At 35.0% G+C, this 18,066-nt stretch overlaps 2 protein-coding genes across 2 annotated transcripts; one reads left to right on the top strand and one right to left on the bottom strand.

Annotated features, from left to right (window-relative positions):
- Nucleotides 1–3,884: 3,884 nt before the first annotated feature.
- On the top strand, nt 3,885–5,417 carry LOC133877816 (uncharacterized). Its single transcript, XM_062316236.1, has 3 exons — nt 3,885–4,256; nt 4,891–5,082; nt 5,164–5,417. Exons 1-3 carry the CDS (start codon nt 4,023–4,025, stop codon nt 5,320–5,322), a joined length of 585 nt encoding a protein of 194 aa, XP_062172220.1. The 5' UTR covers nt 3,885–4,022; the 3' UTR covers nt 5,323–5,417.
- Nucleotides 5,418–5,803: 386 nt separating this feature from the next.
- On the bottom strand, nt 5,804–14,852 carry LOC133877815 (transcription factor E2FB). Its single transcript, XM_062316235.1, has 14 exons — nt 14,371–14,852; nt 9,562–9,748; nt 9,298–9,357; nt 9,041–9,126; nt 8,880–8,968; nt 8,706–8,760; nt 8,024–8,076; nt 7,875–7,925; nt 7,714–7,762; nt 7,532–7,597; nt 7,369–7,445; nt 6,976–7,201; nt 6,473–6,539; nt 5,804–6,364 (listed from the first exon to the last, which is right to left on the bottom strand). Exons 1-14 carry the CDS (start codon nt 14,578–14,580, stop codon nt 6,231–6,233), a joined length of 1,410 nt encoding a protein of 469 aa, XP_062172219.1. The 5' UTR covers nt 14,581–14,852; the 3' UTR covers nt 5,804–6,230.
- Between the last annotated feature and the right edge of the window lie 3,214 nt (nt 14,853–18,066).

Below are 18,066 nucleotides of genomic sequence, written 5' to 3'. Positions count from 1 at the left end.
TTGTACCTCTTAATGGTCACTGTTGTGTTCAACTTTGTAGCGTTTGGTTTTAATAGAACATTGTCCATACTATTTACCAAACTATTTAAAAGACACATAATTGAGATATCAATATATATATATATATATATATATATATATATATATATATATATATATGTAGGAAATATATCATTAAGAAATAATCTAAGTTGCATTTGTTTTGAAATGGCCTTTTTGTAAGTCTCATGGTCCAAGCGCAAAACTCTGCCATGGTCTAAAATTGCTTCTTGGAAACCATCCATGACATTTTAGAGAGAGTAAAAGGGTGAAAGAGTCAACTCATATTATTGACTTCAGTGTTCGTTATTAGGGATGTAGCCGAGCTCAGCCGAGTCAAGTTTTAAAATTTTAAGATTAGCTAGCTCGTTTATGAGTCAAACTTAAATAGTCGAGCTCGAATTCGAGCCGAACTATAAAATGCGTGTTCAAACTCGGCTCGTTTAAAACTTGGGTCAACTCGAGCTCAACCTAGCACTACAAAAAAATGGTTGATTCTAGTCAAGTTTTTTTTTTTTCCACGGAGCTCGTTGAGAATGACATTCGAGCCGAGTTGAGTCGGGTTACTCAACAAGGTCAGCTCAACTAGAGCTCGAACTAGGCTATTAAACTTTTCAATGTGTGATTAGAGCAGAGTTCAAGCCCAAGTTTGTGAACAACCTCTGTACTAATTATTAATAACTTAATATGGTAGTTTAATATACTAAATATTATTATCAAAGTATTATAATTAATATGTAATACAATATTTACTTAGCTAGTATACTATATGCTTATTTAGTGTGCATGTGTGTGTGTGTGTATGTATATACAAAAAAAATATCGAGTAACATATAGTTAATTACATTACTTAGTATATGTTAATAAATTAGATAATATATATGTTAGTTTATGAACTAATTAGTTAGTATGTTAACTAACACACACATATAAATATTAAGGAATATATATAACATATATTACTTAATTACTAATATACATGCTTAAATTTATACAACTTATTTTTAGTAATATATAAAAGATATGAACGAACTAACGAGCCGGGCAAGCGATCCAATTGAGCTTTAAACGAGCTGAGCTCGCGAGTTCCTATCGAGTTTTTTGGAGCAAGTCGGGTATGTATCATTTACAAATCGAGCGGGTTTCAACAGTAATAAGCAAGAACTCGAGTTCAAATCAGGCTAAACCGAGCAGGTTGTCGAACAGACTGATTTATTTACATCCCTATTCGTTATTGTCCCACGTTGGTAAAATACAAGAAAATATTTTTATTTATGTTATTGACTCATTGCACTTGGCATAAATAGTTTCAATCTCGATAACGCTCCCGGGTTCTCCTAATACTAATTAACAAGCATTTTTATTTTTTTATTTTCTCTTTTTCAATATCAAACAACAAATGTAGTATCAAATTGACGCGCCAGAGAAAGGTTGCTTGCTCAACATAAGCATAGGAATTAGGAAATTTTCTTAATTGTCTATTTCACTAAGTTTTTCTAAAGCAAAATCTTTATAAAGATGAGAAAACATACATAGACCAAAAATGATCTTTCAGCAAACAGAATGCAACTAAATGAATTCTTTTGGTTGTTTTTCATGAACTAAAAACTACTCTACACTATAGTTATCCTTTATATATATATATATATATATAAAGAGTTGTTGCATTAAAAACTCTTTTACGTTGTTTCTGTAGGCTATTGCTCATACCTAATTTTTTTTTAATGACACATTGGGGTTGTTGCTCGTAATAAATTTGGGTTATTTAAGGTTTGGGTAGAAAATGATTTTTATTATAATAGGGCATAAGGTCAAGCTTAATTATTTCTGTCCAAATATATGGATTTAACTATTTATATACTATAGTAAAGAAAATTTTCAAAGGAGGGGGGGAGGGCTATAGCCAGTACCCGGCCCTCATCTCCTCCTGCAGGCTCCATCTCTGCTCCGAACTACCACTTGTAACACATAACCCCCTTCAACTACTAACCAGTTACAAAAAAACACTTTCATCAGCCAAGCATGTTAAAATGGACAAAATGTAGCACATGTCATACATGCATGCAGTGGTGGAGCCACATATAGACCAGTGGGGGCCCCACAAAAGGAAAAATCTCATTCCCAAATCTTGTTTGTATACTTTTAAAATATTGTGTTTTAATTTCAGGATTCATACCTATGTCCATCCAAATAATCCGCCTAATTTCATATTCTATTTTTTTTTAATGAATGTTACTTGGAATGATGGCACGTTTGGGTGTTCAACTTTTTGAAATTTAAATTCAATATAATTTACTGGGCAAATTCCAATGCAAAATAATTTTAAAAAAAGATAAACTAGTTTGACTTCATGAGACAAAATTAAAAAAAGTTGGATAAAATTTGATTTCTTTTTGAAAAATTGCGAATACTAATAGAATTTGTTTTTGAAAACCAACACACCCAAACATCCCATATTTGCAAACTTCTCATTTTCATGAAAATTGGTTTCTGATTGATCATGTAAGATGAAGAATAATACAACTTTATGTACAATAATACAAACATAAAATGATTATAACTTATGCATCATTTTAGTAGTAATGCACCATGAAAGGAGTCAAATGGTTCAAGTAGTAATACATCAAGTTTGTAGTTTTTTTTTTTTTTTTTTTTTTCCAAGTAATAAAAGAAGAAAAAATAAATTATTGACACAATAACTTACTAAACGCTCAAATATGAGACAATCATGTTAAGAAAGAAGTATTAAATTCAGTTAAAGTGAAAGGACGATTGAATTTTTGACACTTAACTTAATTTTGGATTCAAATGATACTTATTAATTATAATTGTTTAAAATTGATGATATATGTGGAAAAGTGTTTTCTTCTTATTTTTATTTTTATTTTAGCACCAGAAATTTAAAAAAAGAAGAAAAAAAAAAAGAAACTAACCTAATCAATTCCTTAATCTCTCCCTCTTGTCCAAAAGCTGATGGATATTTGTTGCAGTGGTAAACGTGTTGCGATGCTGGTGTTGCTTCTTGTGCCCTTCTCTTGACCACAGCTTTCAACGGGGCGGGAGAAACCACAATGACCAAAATAACCTTGACTTCTCCTTTTGTTTTTTTCAATCTTTCTAATTTCTATACCTTTTTTTTTCCTGGGTATTCTTTCTAGACCCTTAAATAATCTTTGATGGTCCAGACAAAAAAAAAGAACCAAAAAAAAAAAAAGGGTCATTTTGATGGGGTTGTGAACTCCAAGGAAATTTTTGGATTTTTTTTCCTTTTTCTTTTTCATTTTAGAAGTTTTGCAGTTCTGATGCTGTGGTGAATAGATACAAAAATGAAGATGAGTATCCGAATTATTATCAAAGATAATATAGATGAGGTACTGAAAGTACTATTTGAACCAAAAGATTACATAATTACCCCTGATTTTTCAGAAGCCACGACGGCGCTGAGAGTAACCAAATTTTGCAATGAATTAGATTTTTTAAAGGTAATCCTAGAAGGTAATACTCTTCAAATAGTGCATGCGCTTAAAAATGATAGGTGAAATCTGAATACATATGGACATTTCATTGAGGACATTCAAGAAATTTTGGATAACCTACAAAAATGGAAAATTAATCATATTTGTCGCAATTTAAATAGTGCGGCTCAGAAGCATTATACCTTAGTAAAATGCATTTACAAAAACGACATTGTGCTCTTGGGCCAGGTGCCATTGTGATCTTGCTCTAGAAATGCAATGAAGCCCATCATCACCGCCCAGCAATTGAAACCAGCTGGGCATTGCGGGGGTAGAAAAGTAAAACGGGACTCTCTCCCTTTGTTTTTGTCGTAATCCACTCTTCCTTTCTTGATTTGCTTGGTTCACATCCATACTCGTCTCTCTCCTCTGTGTCTTTTGATTTTCTGAGATATTATATTTACTTCTTTTATTTTCTCAGGACTTGTTGTCATGTTTTAACGGATAAAAACCTTTGGTCGGCTAACAATGGCGACAGCTCTGCCAGCGCCTTCTCTCGCCTATGCTTCTACTTCTTGCTCTGGTAATGGGCAGCTCAGAACCTGCTATTGTGTTTCAATTCCACCCTCCAAAACCAACTTGAAGCGCTTCAGAGTCAGAGCTCTCAAAGAAAAAACAGAGGAAACTAAAACTCCATCTTCTCCTGCTCCTTCGGCTGACGAAATAACAAAGAAGTATGGCCTGGAGGCTGGTCTCTGGAAGGTACCCATTCCTTTCTCTTCTCCATTTTTATTTTTTTTTAGTCCGTCTGCCTCTAAAATGCTAAATTTCATTCTAATACTTGTTTTTCTTATGGGCTTATGGCTGTTCTCCATGGTACTACTCCTAATGCTGTTATGTTTCCTTGTGTGTTTAATTACATGAGTTTCCTTGTTCTTTTTATGTGTAAATTAGATGTTTGATGAGTAAATTGCACTGAATTCTGGAAATTGTAAACATCTGTTCTTGGTTTGGTTGCTTAGGAATTTGAGGGATGAAAGGAAGAACATTAATGATATTTAGTAGACTGATATAGAAATGTTATATGATCATGATGTGAAAGTGAATTTTTTTTTTTTTACTGTCACATCATAAGTTGGATATTAATCCTATATCAGTCTACTGAATAGACGCTTCCCTCTAATAAAGATCACAGATAGTTTAGTAGTAAAAGTCTTGTGATATTTGCAGGCAAGGAAACTATATGAGAGAAACTTTTCACCTGTTATTTCCTTTCAAATTCAACCCCATGACACGGTTTAGGTGATGCAAATAGAAGATTACCTATATAGGAGGTGAATGCTTTCTTGATTACTATGTGGTCTCTGCCCTTTGAAAATGTCATGGATGTCTGCAGATATTCAGCTCGAAAGAGGAAGGGAGGGAAGGAGTTGAGGAAGGAAAATCAAAGGGCAATCAAGCCAAGGAGCTGGTAGCAAAGTATGGAGGAGCATATTTGGCCACCTCCATTACTCTCTCTTTGATCTCTTTCTCACTCTGCTATGCACTAATTAACGCCGGTATTGATGTCCAATCTTTGCTGCTAAAGGTAAGTGCAAATAATAAGCCTTCCTATGAACTGCAAATTGCCTTCCAAGATATATGATTTTCATTGTAATGTATTTTTCAGGTGGGGATTTCGACTGATGCGACTGGGGAGAAAGTTGGTACCTTGGCTTTGGCATATGCTGCACACAAGGCCGCATCTCCGATAAGATTTCCTCCAACGGTGGCTCTCACTCCCATTGTTGCCAGTTGGATTGGAAAGAAAGTTGAAAAAGAGAAATAGCCTCTTTTTGGTACAACCATGCTTCACATGTAACATATTATATATGGTATTTTTCTTACTTCAACTCCTGATTATAAGGCAAATGATCTTCACAACGACTACATGTAGAGCTTAAAATATTAAGGGCAACAAAATGACTGTTACCATACGTTGATGCCACCTTACTAAGATTTTGTTAGGAAAGATCTTGGTAAGATCCTAATCTACAAAACTTTTACATGAAATGGCAACTCCCCAAAATCAAGTATCTTCTTTTTTTCTTTTCTAATTTTTTTGGCAATCACAATCGGCCCCTGGATCTTTTGCAGCTGAGCAACTCACTCATGAAAGACTTCATGCGCAGATCGGGCAGCATAGGTCTAGGTACTTCATTTCCAAAAATTATTAGGGCTTTTCCGGCCCCATCATATAGATAAATGAGTTATCACATAGTTTTTTTTTTTCTCTTTTTCTTTTTCTGAGCATAGGAAATCTCTCTTCATTACTTGAAAGAACATAGATTCATCCTATTCTTTTGACTTGTACGAAATACATTTCTTCAGACTCTTCAGTACTTGCGAAGTTAACCTAGAGATCAAGCTAGTCAGTACAATAAAGCCATGAATCCTAATATACACGGTGTACAACAACATTGGTATTTCTTTCTTCTTCTTCTTTTTCCTCCTTATTTACTACAAGATGAAATACCTAATTTATGTTAAACTGTACAAAGAAGCTGCGACCTCCATCTTCCATCCAATAGTTTCTTGTACATTTTTTATGGGAACATCCTGCAGGCATCTCCTTGGAACCTTCAATCCAACCTCCAGAGATTTACACAATCGAAAATGGTTAGACATCATAGGTTCTCATGGATAACAAGTAATTGTATCCTCGATTAGATTAATCGACATTCGCTTTCCAAGGTCTCAACTCCTAGTTGGGTCAGCTGCAGGAGGCTCTTCGATTGCAATGGACGGTGGAGTTTGGGGCCGTGGTGTGCTGACATTAGCCATGAAATAATCTTCATGAAGTGCACCCAGGTCATTCCATTCTACCTCAGCTATGGTAAAGAATTAAGGAATTCAGTACTCACTGTCAAGATTTTAAGACGGGGCAAATGAAAAATAACTGAAAAGAAAAAGGAGCAGCATCTTTGATGTGAGGATACGTTCTGTTCGCCACATGTCTGTGATGCTAACATCAGCATCTGATAAAAGCCAGTAATCTGCATCACTCTGAAAAGTAAAACAGAAAATATTAATACTCATTGTTCCTTCCATCAAAAGAACAAAACAAACTTCGGTAGAACTGAAACAAGTATTTATTAATGAAGTCATAATTTTGTTAACTATTAACTTACTGGTAAGAAACTATTTAAGTGGGCTTCCAAAATAACCAAACAGAAGGCATTTCACAGGTTAAATTATTCTGCTCTTCTCAAACCTATCCCCTTTCTTCAGTCATATGATTTCATCTCATTTTAGACAAATATCTGAAAAGCAGAACATGTAGTTTCTGCTTGTAATTGTTTTTTTTTTGGAGCTCCAGTGACCGGAAAAAAAAAAAAAAAAAAAAAAAAAAAAAAAAGAAGAAGAAAGAAAAAAAACTGTTTGTAACAGATTGTATCTTTCAAAAAGTTATTATACCATACAAATCAATAGCCAGACTTACATCAACATCCGATGGAACAATCTTCATGATTCCACTCACAAAGTCCTGAGAGGCATTAAGATCTGAGCACATTCTCTGAGCATCTTGTCCCTGCATTTCAGTCTCCTTTCCTTTGCTCTCCTCTGTGACCATTGTTGTTGCTGGGTTCTCATCAAACCCTGAACTTGATGGAACGTTTGGAGCTACCTCAACACCATTAATCTCCTCAAACTTTTCTTCAAATTGACTAGAATGATGGAGAGAGAGAGAGAAAGAGAGAGTCAGATTATCCGGATCTGAAATATTCAATAATTACTTACACTAGGATTGTGGCTTTATCTTTGCTAGTCCGGGGAAGACATTAATGACTACAGAAAATGCAATGATCTTGTAACCAGGTAGAATCAATGATACCTTACAAGGTAAACATCTACGGGACCCATTGTGCTCCTTAGGACTATCCTGTACCTCCTCTGGGGATAATCAACAGCCTGGTACAAATTAGAAAAGTCATTGAGAAATATGCATGTAAAAACACAAAATGAACTTTCATCGATCTTGTCCACTCTTAAATTACCTCATCAGGATCTGGGACTTCCAGAGTGGTGCCATGTGGAGCTTTAATGGCTATTAATGTTTCATTCTGGTAGAAGCAATTACTGTATGTATTTAGTTGACTGGTAAGAGAAATTTATTTTAGGAAATGCAAGGTTGCCAAAAAAACTCCAATTATATATGGCGACATTACTAAAAACAAACCTGGAAGCAGGGTAAGGCCTTGATGTCTTCCTCAGTGACAAAAAGCCACCTAACATGGCACAAAGGTTAGTTAAAATGATACCAATTATGGATTCAAAATAAAGATCATAACATCACAAAAGTGAATGAATCTTGGTGGAGTAAAATGGAGGGAAATTTACTTCTGATTGTTCTCATCTTCACTGAGGTCCCTCAATTGTTCTTGCATTTCCCTGCAACAGATTAGAAGCCTCAGCACATCAACTGATCAACGGTTGAAAAAAAACACAATGTATTAGAGCAACACTAGGAAAAGCATAGCTAAGTAAACCTTATTTGCTCATCTAATCCGCTCTCTTCAATGTTAAGGCTTTCAAGTTCTGCCTACATATTTAAAGAAAGAAAAAATGAGGCCAAATCCTTCACTTTCAGAAATATGCAAACATTATTTATGCTCATAATTACTACACATTGGAGATAAAATGCTGTATTTGATCCATCACCATCAGAATGTTATGCACATGATGATACAGATATAATAAACTCAATTCAGAAAGCCTAATCTAACTTTTCAACAATGATGACCAACTTCAACATTCTCCTCATTTTCATGATTCATGCTAAAGGTGCTAGAAGGGAAAGGGCCATAGTCTTAAAAGAATGTGGATTGAACTGGTGCCATGCAAACAATATGGCTAATGATTAAAAAGTTAGAGCACAAGGTGAGGCTAACATGAGGAAAAACCTGTGCTGTCAACCCAAAATGGTTGGCATACAAGCACTGTTGAGTTTATATTCATATAAACATATTTGCTTCACTATAGGCCAAATGTTGCCTTTCCAATCAACATAGCAGAGTTGAAAATTCACTCTCAAAAGAAAATTTTAATAAATGAAATCAAATTAAAGATAAAAGAAAAGGACACATGCACACATACTGTTCAAAGAGCTGTGCAGAACCTGAGCAACCATGGTTCATGAATGACAAGAAACAATTTCTCTATTTGGCATACCTGTAAACTGGAATAGTTTTCATCAACCTCCCCTGGCTTTGAGACTTCAAGTCCCCTAATCAAACAATCAATCAAACTGAGTGAGTTCTCATGTGTAGCAGATAATTGATTTTCGCAATTTAGAAAACAAAATATGACATTAAACTTTCAAAAAATAAGAAAGCATTTCCATACTTCCATTGGATTCTGTTTTTGAGCTTCTTTTCTATGAGACCAATTCCTTCAAGGACATTTGTTATGTCATATATCCTCCTCTTTTGCACCTGTAGCAGAAATCTTCAACTTATTGAACTTTACAACAATTGGTATGTTGAACCAGACAGAATAATGGTCACCTCCAAAGTTTCGGCAGCTTTATTTAGATCAAGAATACCATCTTCAGCATGTTTGATGAGATTGATAAATTTTTTTGTCAAGAGACCTGAATGAGAATCATAGGACATTGTTGTCACTCTTAAACAAGAAATTGGTCTATTACACAAACAGAGCTATACTGAAATGAACCGTGTTTATTTTATTTTTTTTTTTAAAAAAAAAAACAAATACAAAATATAAAATTTATTAACAAAGGCATAAGTAGTAATTCTGTTACCAAGAGAGCTGTCATAACGGCAAGGACCAGCTGGAGTGAGATTATTGCCGGAAGGAGAACCTGCCAAAATTTAGAGAAAGTTTTGCCATAAATGCATCTTACACTTTCTGCTTGGACCAATGGAGATAGAAGGAAAGATAAGCACTTGTGCTAATTGAGAGAATTCAAATAGTACCTAATTATCCTTTGATTTACAACAAACAATGAAAGAGATACATAGCAGGAATATAGATATGGGAACATAGCCCCAATATTTATACTCACCAACATTTGAGACTGGAGTTTGAGGCCCAGATTTAGAGCTCTTTGTAAGCCTTGACGTTTTGTTTGCCTTTCCTCCTTTTACTGACACAGGTGTCTGAAGGGGACTGTTAACTACGTCAGTGAATCCTGTTGTTCTATCACCAGACTCCGCTTCATAGTCTGCTGTGTCACTCTTCCGCTTTAAATGCTAATAAACACCATTATGTTTTTGAAAAATTCAATCAGCAACATGAGCAAATAATTAAACGCAAGAATTCAAGGTGCCATTCAAGATAACATAATGCTAATGAAACACACAAATATACTGGCTGGAAAAAACATCAACGAATTCACAACCAGCCAAATTTTCAAGAGGCTGGAAATGCAACTAGAGAGAGAAGTTAGCTTCCCAACTTATCAACTGACAGAAGTAGCAACAGCAAGACTAGCTAAGATGGTCAACCAAAAGATCACTGAGTTGTAAATATCTCATCATTCTCAATAGCAAACTAACATGCATCAGAAAGTGTTATATATCCGAGATTTCTCAATGGCAAAATCATATTAAAATCTTAATTTTCTAGCAAACTTATTTAATAAAATAATGGAAACAACTGAACGAGGAAATGCAATAAATGCGGTATGATTAGTTGACAGACACGAGTATAGTGCTTCTATCTAGAATAAGCTCTGATACATCCTATAAACATCTAAAAAGGGAACCCAACCAACTAAATATCTTAAAATCTGTGAAAATACATATGCCTATTCAACAATAAGTCGCACTTATTATTTCAAAAGTAATTACATGCAAAAATTAACCCATAGGATCGGCCATGAATAAATTTCTACTTAGTTCCAATAAACAGTTTAAGTTGCCCAAGCAATAGCTTATAATGGGTATTTGAGTTGTCCCACCATGTAACTAAGGACATCAACTTGAAAGAAGGCACAAAGGTTAAGAAATTTATAATAGACCACTGTCAAGATTAGAGTCCTTCAAATACAATGTTTCACAAAGTAGTTGCACTACAAATAGAGTACAAAAGTACTCAAATTTTTTTCTTAATTCTTTCCCATGGAAGAATTCCGGAATATATAGTTTTTTCCAACTGCATTCACTTCAAACTTATATGTATGCTCTTCTCAGGCTACCAGAAGGTTTCATTTATCATTTACATGGGGTTCACTGGGAATCTCTCAAAGAGACCTAACATTAATTACCATCTTTGTCCAAAATCCTAAGACTCTGAATTCATTAGTGAAGTATATTTGCTTCCAGATTAAACTAAAACCCACTCTTGTTTTTTCCATTTTATTCTCAACATAATTATAGGAAGCTTACTAAATACTCTGTGGACCAAGTTTTTTTAAGCGAGATAAAGCAGAACTGGTCGCACCTTTAAATGTGTAAAAATTGTGATCACAACTATGATAATCATAGCATTACAAGTATTAGCATAACTCTAAAGGCTTTCAAGGCTTCAACCTTGAGGCAGGACTCAAGAAATGCCAGAACACACTTCAAGCCTTGAGCAACAATGGGCATCATGCTGTATCTAACATTAGCCTCTCACCCAAAAACTCACTTTATGCATTGCATGCCTAAAACATGGCTAGAAGCGATGATTGATTGAAATTTCTTTTTGTGGCCCTACAAATTCAATTTCCAGTACTGATTGATGAAAGGTCAGCGAAACCCAATGCACCAAAAATAAGGTTAATACTTGACTTCAGCCTTTAATCAATGAATTTACTTTCACTCTTTAAAAATGGATATTTTGATATTTTACTTTAGACAATATTTAAATATTACTATACTTGTGCCTCACACAGAAAGTTTCACCTCCACCTTTCCTATGTCTCACAATGTTAAAACAACTTCAAAGTTCGCAAAACTAAAGTAGAAATAGTGTAATAACATATCACATTTATTTGATTTAAGAAATTTTCTGTTATTTGTTTGGTTGAGACCATTTTTATAAGAAAACAGGAATCACAGTAAGTTTGGAGATGAGTGGCCTACATACTTGAGTATGTGAGGCTTAATTAAAAGCTCCTTTATGACAGAGCTTTGGTTGTAATTTTATCACCATGTGCCCATCTCTGCAATAAAAGTACAAGATGTCTAAATTTTGTTCTCATATATTGCAGGATGATTTCTCCATGATTAATAGCTCATTGCCGCCAAATTGTAAGCAATAACAAACATGAAACACAGAAATAAAAATCCTCAATTAACTTTTAAAACAATTATTTTAACCCCAAATGATAAGTACTTCTATCAATTCAAAAATAAAAATAAATAAATAAATAAAAATAAAAAAATAAAAAAAAAAAATAAAAAAAAAAATAAAAAGAAAGAAGAAGAAGAAGAAAAAAAAAAAGAAAAAGAGGAAAAAATAATGTGAGCAAAGATTCATATCCTTGCCATGCCTTCACGTATATTCCTTGAATGTAAAGGACAGTTTCTTATGATGAAGTACAAAAATAAGACTTCAACAATAAAAGCACATGGGCTTCTTAAAAAGATTCCGATAGCACAGCAATTCGTCATTAACAAAGATTTTCCTTATACCACAGTAGTACACCATATCTATGTGAGGAGTTCAAGTTTCCATTGTAACAAACAATATGCTGTAAGATGTCATTCCTACAAAAGACTAGCAAAGCTCAAATCAAAACCATCAGATTTGGCATATCTCATTTCATCTTATGTACGCTTCCCGATGACTGATTAACTGATCTCAGCTACACCAATCTCGAAGAAATAAAATTCTTTGATGGCCCAGAACTTTTGGCAGCACTACTGAGCAGCAATGTTGCTGGTTGCTATCTCATAACACTTCATTGGTATATGTCAATCAAAGAAGTCTTGGAAGCACCTAACAATTATATCCATTTCCAGCGCAACCAATGGATATACATTTAAACATTAAAATGACCAGACTAGGGATCTGACAAACAAGTGTGTCAAAACTAGCATCAGTATTTTGAATTTTAATTACATCAATGCAAAATGATCCTGTTTAGAAGATCTTTCAGTCATTTCCAGAGATAAGTAATTAAAGCTTCTAAAATAGATTAAATTGTCTACTAGAAGAAATTAACTCAACATAGATATGGACACGGATCGAGATACCCCAAACATTCATATCATCCGTACATGTTGAAAAAGACTTAAACCCATAGCAATCATTATATGAGGATAGAGGTTTAATGCTATACTAAGATGTCAATCTAAGATATTTGTCAAAAGGCAGGTATTCTAAAAATGTGTTCAGCATTCAGACATTTCAGAATCTCTGCAATCAAAATCTCTATACTGAAGTGCCCACTAGTTACAATTACTTCCACGAATGGATAACCTAGCTAATTGTATCAGCCATGATATATGAGGATGTAGGTTGCATAGGCAACATTGAGATGGCACAGAAAGCTCTCTAAGTTCAAAATATCTGTCAATGGGTACATATTCAGGCAAACGTGGAACAGATGAGCACCTGACATAAATGCAGCAATATATACGATGTTCTACAGTGAATGGGGAGTAGATCGATACATTTTCTTTGTGATAAGTGCTTCAAACATATACGCATCGATATATAAAATGTTCTAATATCCATGTACCAGATGTAAACATGTAGAGAAAGTTCTTTAGTTTTTTTTTTGATAAGTATTTGTTGGGAAAAGGGGTTGTTTTTCAAGCATCACTGTGGAAAAGGGGTTGTTTTTCAACCCTTCATGATACCATGTGGTATGGATCACCATTCCAGTACGCATCCTTGTTGTATTCTCAGCATCTTGAAATTTTAGTCAAAAGTGACAAGAGGATAGTACTTTGATCATCTTGAAATTTTATCAATGATTATGACACAGCTTTTATTGATACCACTAACAACATTGAAGTCTCCGACAATTCCAAAAAATATTAGAACATTATAACTCCTTATTTCATGATCTCAACATACTAATCAACACGTATTTAGAACATTGAATGTGCAAAATTAATTAACTCAGATGAGCATTCACTTTTTTCAGATAGGTCACTCTATTGCTTTTAAGAAGATCTAGATGTAGCTGGAGTTCTACATCAAATTTGAGCTGCTTGCTCTCCAACAAACACCAAAGAAGAGTATAGAACTTAGAATGAGAAACTTATTAGTAAAACACAAAGTCGGCGACCATGCATTAATAGCAACCCAAACAAATTAGTAACTAAGAGTTGGACAAAATATTATCATTGGAACAAGTATTAACAACTTGCAAAGGAATCCATTCTCTTGCGCAAGACCCAAACATCTTCCAGACAAAAAGAGCATTAGCGACTAAAGCGTTGTTGATCACAACCTTTTTCCAAATTTGCAGATGAGGGGGCCAACAGGATGCCAATTGCCATATCATAATCATGGTTTCACAAGTATGACTAACAAGAAATGCAACAATCACCATATGCACATAGTCAACCACACAATCAACCAAATGCCCCCCTAAAAAGGCTTCAAATTTTACCGATTAAGCAAGAAGTGAAGTCAGTCAAAGAACCAAACAGATTCAACCAAGTTACCGCACTCTAAAAAGACCAAGATTACCAAAGAAATCTGAAATTCCCAAATAATCACAGTCCAGTAAAAGAAAGCAACATCCTTGTTCTACAATTTCCACAAATCCGAACCCCAAGAACTCCCGATCACTAATTCCAAAAAATCAACACATCAACGGCTCATTCCGCTCACTTGCTAAGCAGATCCCAAGACAATTCTCAAATCACAGACATCACTCAAAAATAAATGCATAAATTTTACCGAAGCAAAAGTAAGAAGAACTCACAGGAGACTTGACAACTATGGCCTCGGCTCCGTGATCAGCAGCACCGACGCGAGGATCGGAGAAGCGGTGATATTCCGCTGGAGCAGCGAACGGCGGCTTCAAAGACGAGAAGGGTAGCTGCCGCCTCAGCGGCTGTTGCTGCGGCTGCTGCTGCATGATCTGCTCGAAAGGCGGCTGCGCCGACGGTGTTGGAGCTCTCGGGCCCGACATCGAGCGCCGAGAGATCGAGCTCGAGTGAGCTTTGCGGTTTGGGGTTTTGAAAAAGAGAGAGAGAAAGAAAAAAATAAAACAATTAGAATTGAAGGGGATAGAGGGGAAATTGGATGGGAGGAGTTGGAGGGAAAATTGGAAGTGGTGAAGGAGGGATCTGGGGGTGTTTGGGGAGAAGGAAAATGGAAAAGCGGGAGAGAGAAAGAGAGCAGAAAACGAGGGAAACAAAGGGGCTGGAAGGAGGGAATTTGGTTCGGATATAGATGTGGAGGGAAGCACTTATAAATTTACTGGCAAAAGTTAATTGTTTTTCTTATTTTTTTATACGAAAACAAAAATATAAGTTATAAATTAATTATATAAACCATGGAGAAACGAGTGTCGAGTGCGTGCCTACGTCTAACCGCTTGGTGTGGCCACGATCACATGCGCTCTGGTCTTCAACACTCTCCTAGTCTTGCCTTTCACTAAAAATGTAGAATCGAAAATAGCGGCAAATGAATTGTTACGTTAATTTATAAACATTATAAGTATTATATAAATTGTTACGTGAATTGCCACATTAATTATAAAAAACTTATAATTAAAATTATAATATTCTTAAAACCACTTGTCTAGTTGTCTTACCAAATTTGGTTTATATTAAAAAACACCTATCTAATATCATTTGCGATTGATTTTAGAATACTTGTTTATCTTATGTACTGTTTGTTTCGATGTAAAATGTTTTTTGAAAAATGATTTCAACATTTTTCGGTGTATGATGGGGTGAAAATAATAGTCAACAGAAATCATTTTCAGTTCGACCGTAAAAGCTTTTTTAATTTTTGGGAACCGTAAATTGTTTTCTGAATTTAAACTATTCATTCTTGTAGGCACATTTGTGGGAATCCTCCACTACCAGGCATTAGAGTTGTTGGTAGTCTGAATCTACCGCTGAAGGCTCCCGTTTACCAGATTCCGACTCCCGCAACCGCCGCCAGAATCGAGCAATGTCCGGCCATCATCACCGGATTCCAACTACCAAATTTTGACCAAAATTGGCCGAAATTCGATAAGTTGCCTGAATTTAGCCAATACAGTCGAAGTTCGACAAATGGCCAAATTTTGGCCACTTTCACTAGTCTGATTCTGGTGAATCTGGTCGGAATCTAGCTAGTACGGCCAAATTTGGCTAGTACGGTTGAATCCGGCTGTAATCTAGCACAAATAACCAGATTTCGGCCACATTCATGGGAATCCAGGCAGTTCTGATTTTGGCGAATCTGACCAATTCGGCCAAATTTGCCTAAATCCGGTTATTTTGTGTTAGATTCTAGTCAAATTGGCCGAAATCTAGCACAAATGGCCGTTGGTGATTTTTCGTCATTGTGATTTTTTCTTATGAGGCAAACACCGAAAAATATTTTTAGTAAAATCATTTTTTGTAAAAAATAATTTAGTCGAGAATATTTTACGTCTGAAAATATATTTTACACCGAAACAAACGCAGCATTTTTAGAAAAATAATATGAGCTCATTTGTTAATGTTTTTTATGATTACTTTTTGTATTTTAGCAGCACAAAAAAAAAAAAAAAAAAAAAAAAAAAAAAAAAAAAAAAAAAAAACTACTCAATTCAATCAAAACACTTAAATTTATTTTTCCTTTTATCTTACATCACCACCGTCAAAAACTACTTGACAAATATATAAGTTAAGGTTAACAAATGAAATCCTGCGGTGGCCTTTCTCTTTGGAGAGATTGGAAAGGTTTAGATGCAGATAGATTTGAGTGCAGGGTATCGAAGCTCTTGAGGTGATTGGAGAAATAAGTTTTGGTTTTTCGCGGTGAGGACAAAGACAATTATGGGGGTTCGAATCGGCGATGCGCGCCTTTTGTTAAGGGGAAATTAAAGTGACGATTAATTGGCGCGTAGTTTATCGATCGCGATTGTTTCGTCCGTCCCACCAACTACCAAGCCAAAAGCCCTAACCATGCAGTAACCAGCTCTTTCCCACCACCAGTAGAGTGATTACTCATTACGCGCCACTTTTTTAGGGCACCATGTGTTTAACACTTGCCAGGGCTCTCGTGGGCTGGGCTGGGCTTGGCTGGGCTTCTTGCAGGCTGTGTCCACACAAGGAAAAAAAATCCTATGTTGAACAAATCGAAAATTTTATAATGAAAAACAATTTGAAGATATGCACGCAGTTGAATAATAATCATGAATATAGTGTTAAGAGTATGAGAGTTTTCATATTAGGATTTATTTGTTTTCTTATTGAACAAATTATCATAATTGTTAGGGTTTGATTATCTTTCTTTATTCTTTCCACGTACCACAATTTTCTTATAAATTATAACCGTTGCATTGTAAACAAATATAGTGAATAAGAGCACAATTACCTAAACAATTTCTAGTGGTAGATGTAGGAATCTAACATCAAACTACCTCGAATTCCTTTGTATTCCTTTTCTCTAAGCTTCTGCTATTTTCTTACTGATATTTTTTTATTTCATTACAAAACTTTCCATGGTATCAGAGCGCAAAACAATCCTTGAATGTCCATTTATTTTCTTACCGTGATTTTTTCTCTGATGGTGCTCGTTGGAGGTCTATCCATTGTCACCAAATACCGTAGCCTTCATCTGGTTTGTTCTTCGCTTTATTGAACAGTTAGCATGCATGCATGATGGTATTAATAGTAGTGTGTTGGGAGCTAATTTTTTGTACTCAGTCTATGTGGCACAAGCCTAAATACAAGCGGAACGGTTATTAATCGTAAATAGCTGATAATCGCTAATAACCGTAAACAACTGTTAACTAGAAAAATTGAAAAACCGAAAATAACCGCAACCGGATAACCAGGTACCTGACTAGGGATATCGGTTATTGCAATTTAAAAAACTAGTTAATAACCGGGTAACCGCAACCGGTTTTTATTATTATATATAATTATAATTTTATATATATTACCAAAAAAAAAAAAAAAACTAAACTTCTCTTTAACCCTAATTAAGAAAATGGTGATTTTGGTTAAAAGGAAGCAGAGGCATCCCTTAGCTTTTTCTTTTTCCTTTATTTTTTTCAAGTTTACAAATATTCCCTCTCTACAAAAGCTTTCATTCCTAAGTCACCGCATACCTTTGAATTATTCGGACACTCGAGAAGGAAATTCCACTTTATTAGTAGGGAATCCATCAAGCCCATTTCGCAAACATGGCTCAGCTGAATAACTTGAGTGAATGTTGATCAACTCGACCATGAAAGCAAGAATACAACATAAAACAAAATCACAGGGTAAATGATATAATATCCACCCAAACAACTCATCTCAACTAGTCAAATGTGCCAGTCCAGAAAATCCTCCTACAATACCAAGTTCATCAACCAAAATCGCCATTTGATCATTAAGTAAGTACCTGGAAAGCAGGCCTATGGTTAACCACTGACCCAGCTAACTTTAGCTAGTTTGGTATACTAATTAATTAGAGATATAAATCC

This window comes from Alnus glutinosa, chromosome 9, assembly GCF_958979055.1.
Source record: "Alnus glutinosa chromosome 9, dhAlnGlut1.1, whole genome shotgun sequence".
Classification (NCBI taxonomy): domain Eukaryota; kingdom Viridiplantae; phylum Streptophyta; class Magnoliopsida; order Fagales; family Betulaceae; genus Alnus; species Alnus glutinosa.
The sequence above is the reverse complement of the archived record's forward strand: the minus strand, read 5'-3'. Positions and strand labels throughout refer to the sequence as shown.

Excerpts from the sequence above, each read along its gene's own strand:
- LOC133877816 (XM_062316236.1), top strand. The coding sequence starts at position 4,023 with ATGGCGACAGCTCTGCCAGCGCCTTCTCTCGCCTATGCTTCTACTTCT. Across the intron at positions 4,257-4,890 it reads TGGAGGCTGGTCTCTGGAAG|ATATTCAGCTCGAAAGAGGA; the intron begins GTACCCATTCCT and ends GGATGTCTGCAG. Across the intron at positions 5,083-5,163 it reads TCCAATCTTTGCTGCTAAAG|GTGGGGATTTCGACTGATGC; the intron begins GTAAGTGCAAAT and ends TGTATTTTTCAG.
- LOC133877815 (XM_062316235.1), bottom strand. The coding sequence starts at position 14,580 with ATGTCGGGCCCGAGAGCTCCAACACCGTCGGCGCAGCCGCCTTTCGAG. Across the intron at positions 8,761-8,879 it reads AAAAACAGAATCCAATGGAA|GGGACTTGAAGTCTCAAAGC; the intron begins GTATGGAAATGC and ends TTGTTTGATTAG. Across the intron at positions 7,202-7,368 it reads GTAGATGTTTACCTTGTAAG|TCAATTTGAAGAAAAGTTTG; the intron begins GTATCATTGATT and ends CCATCATTCTAG.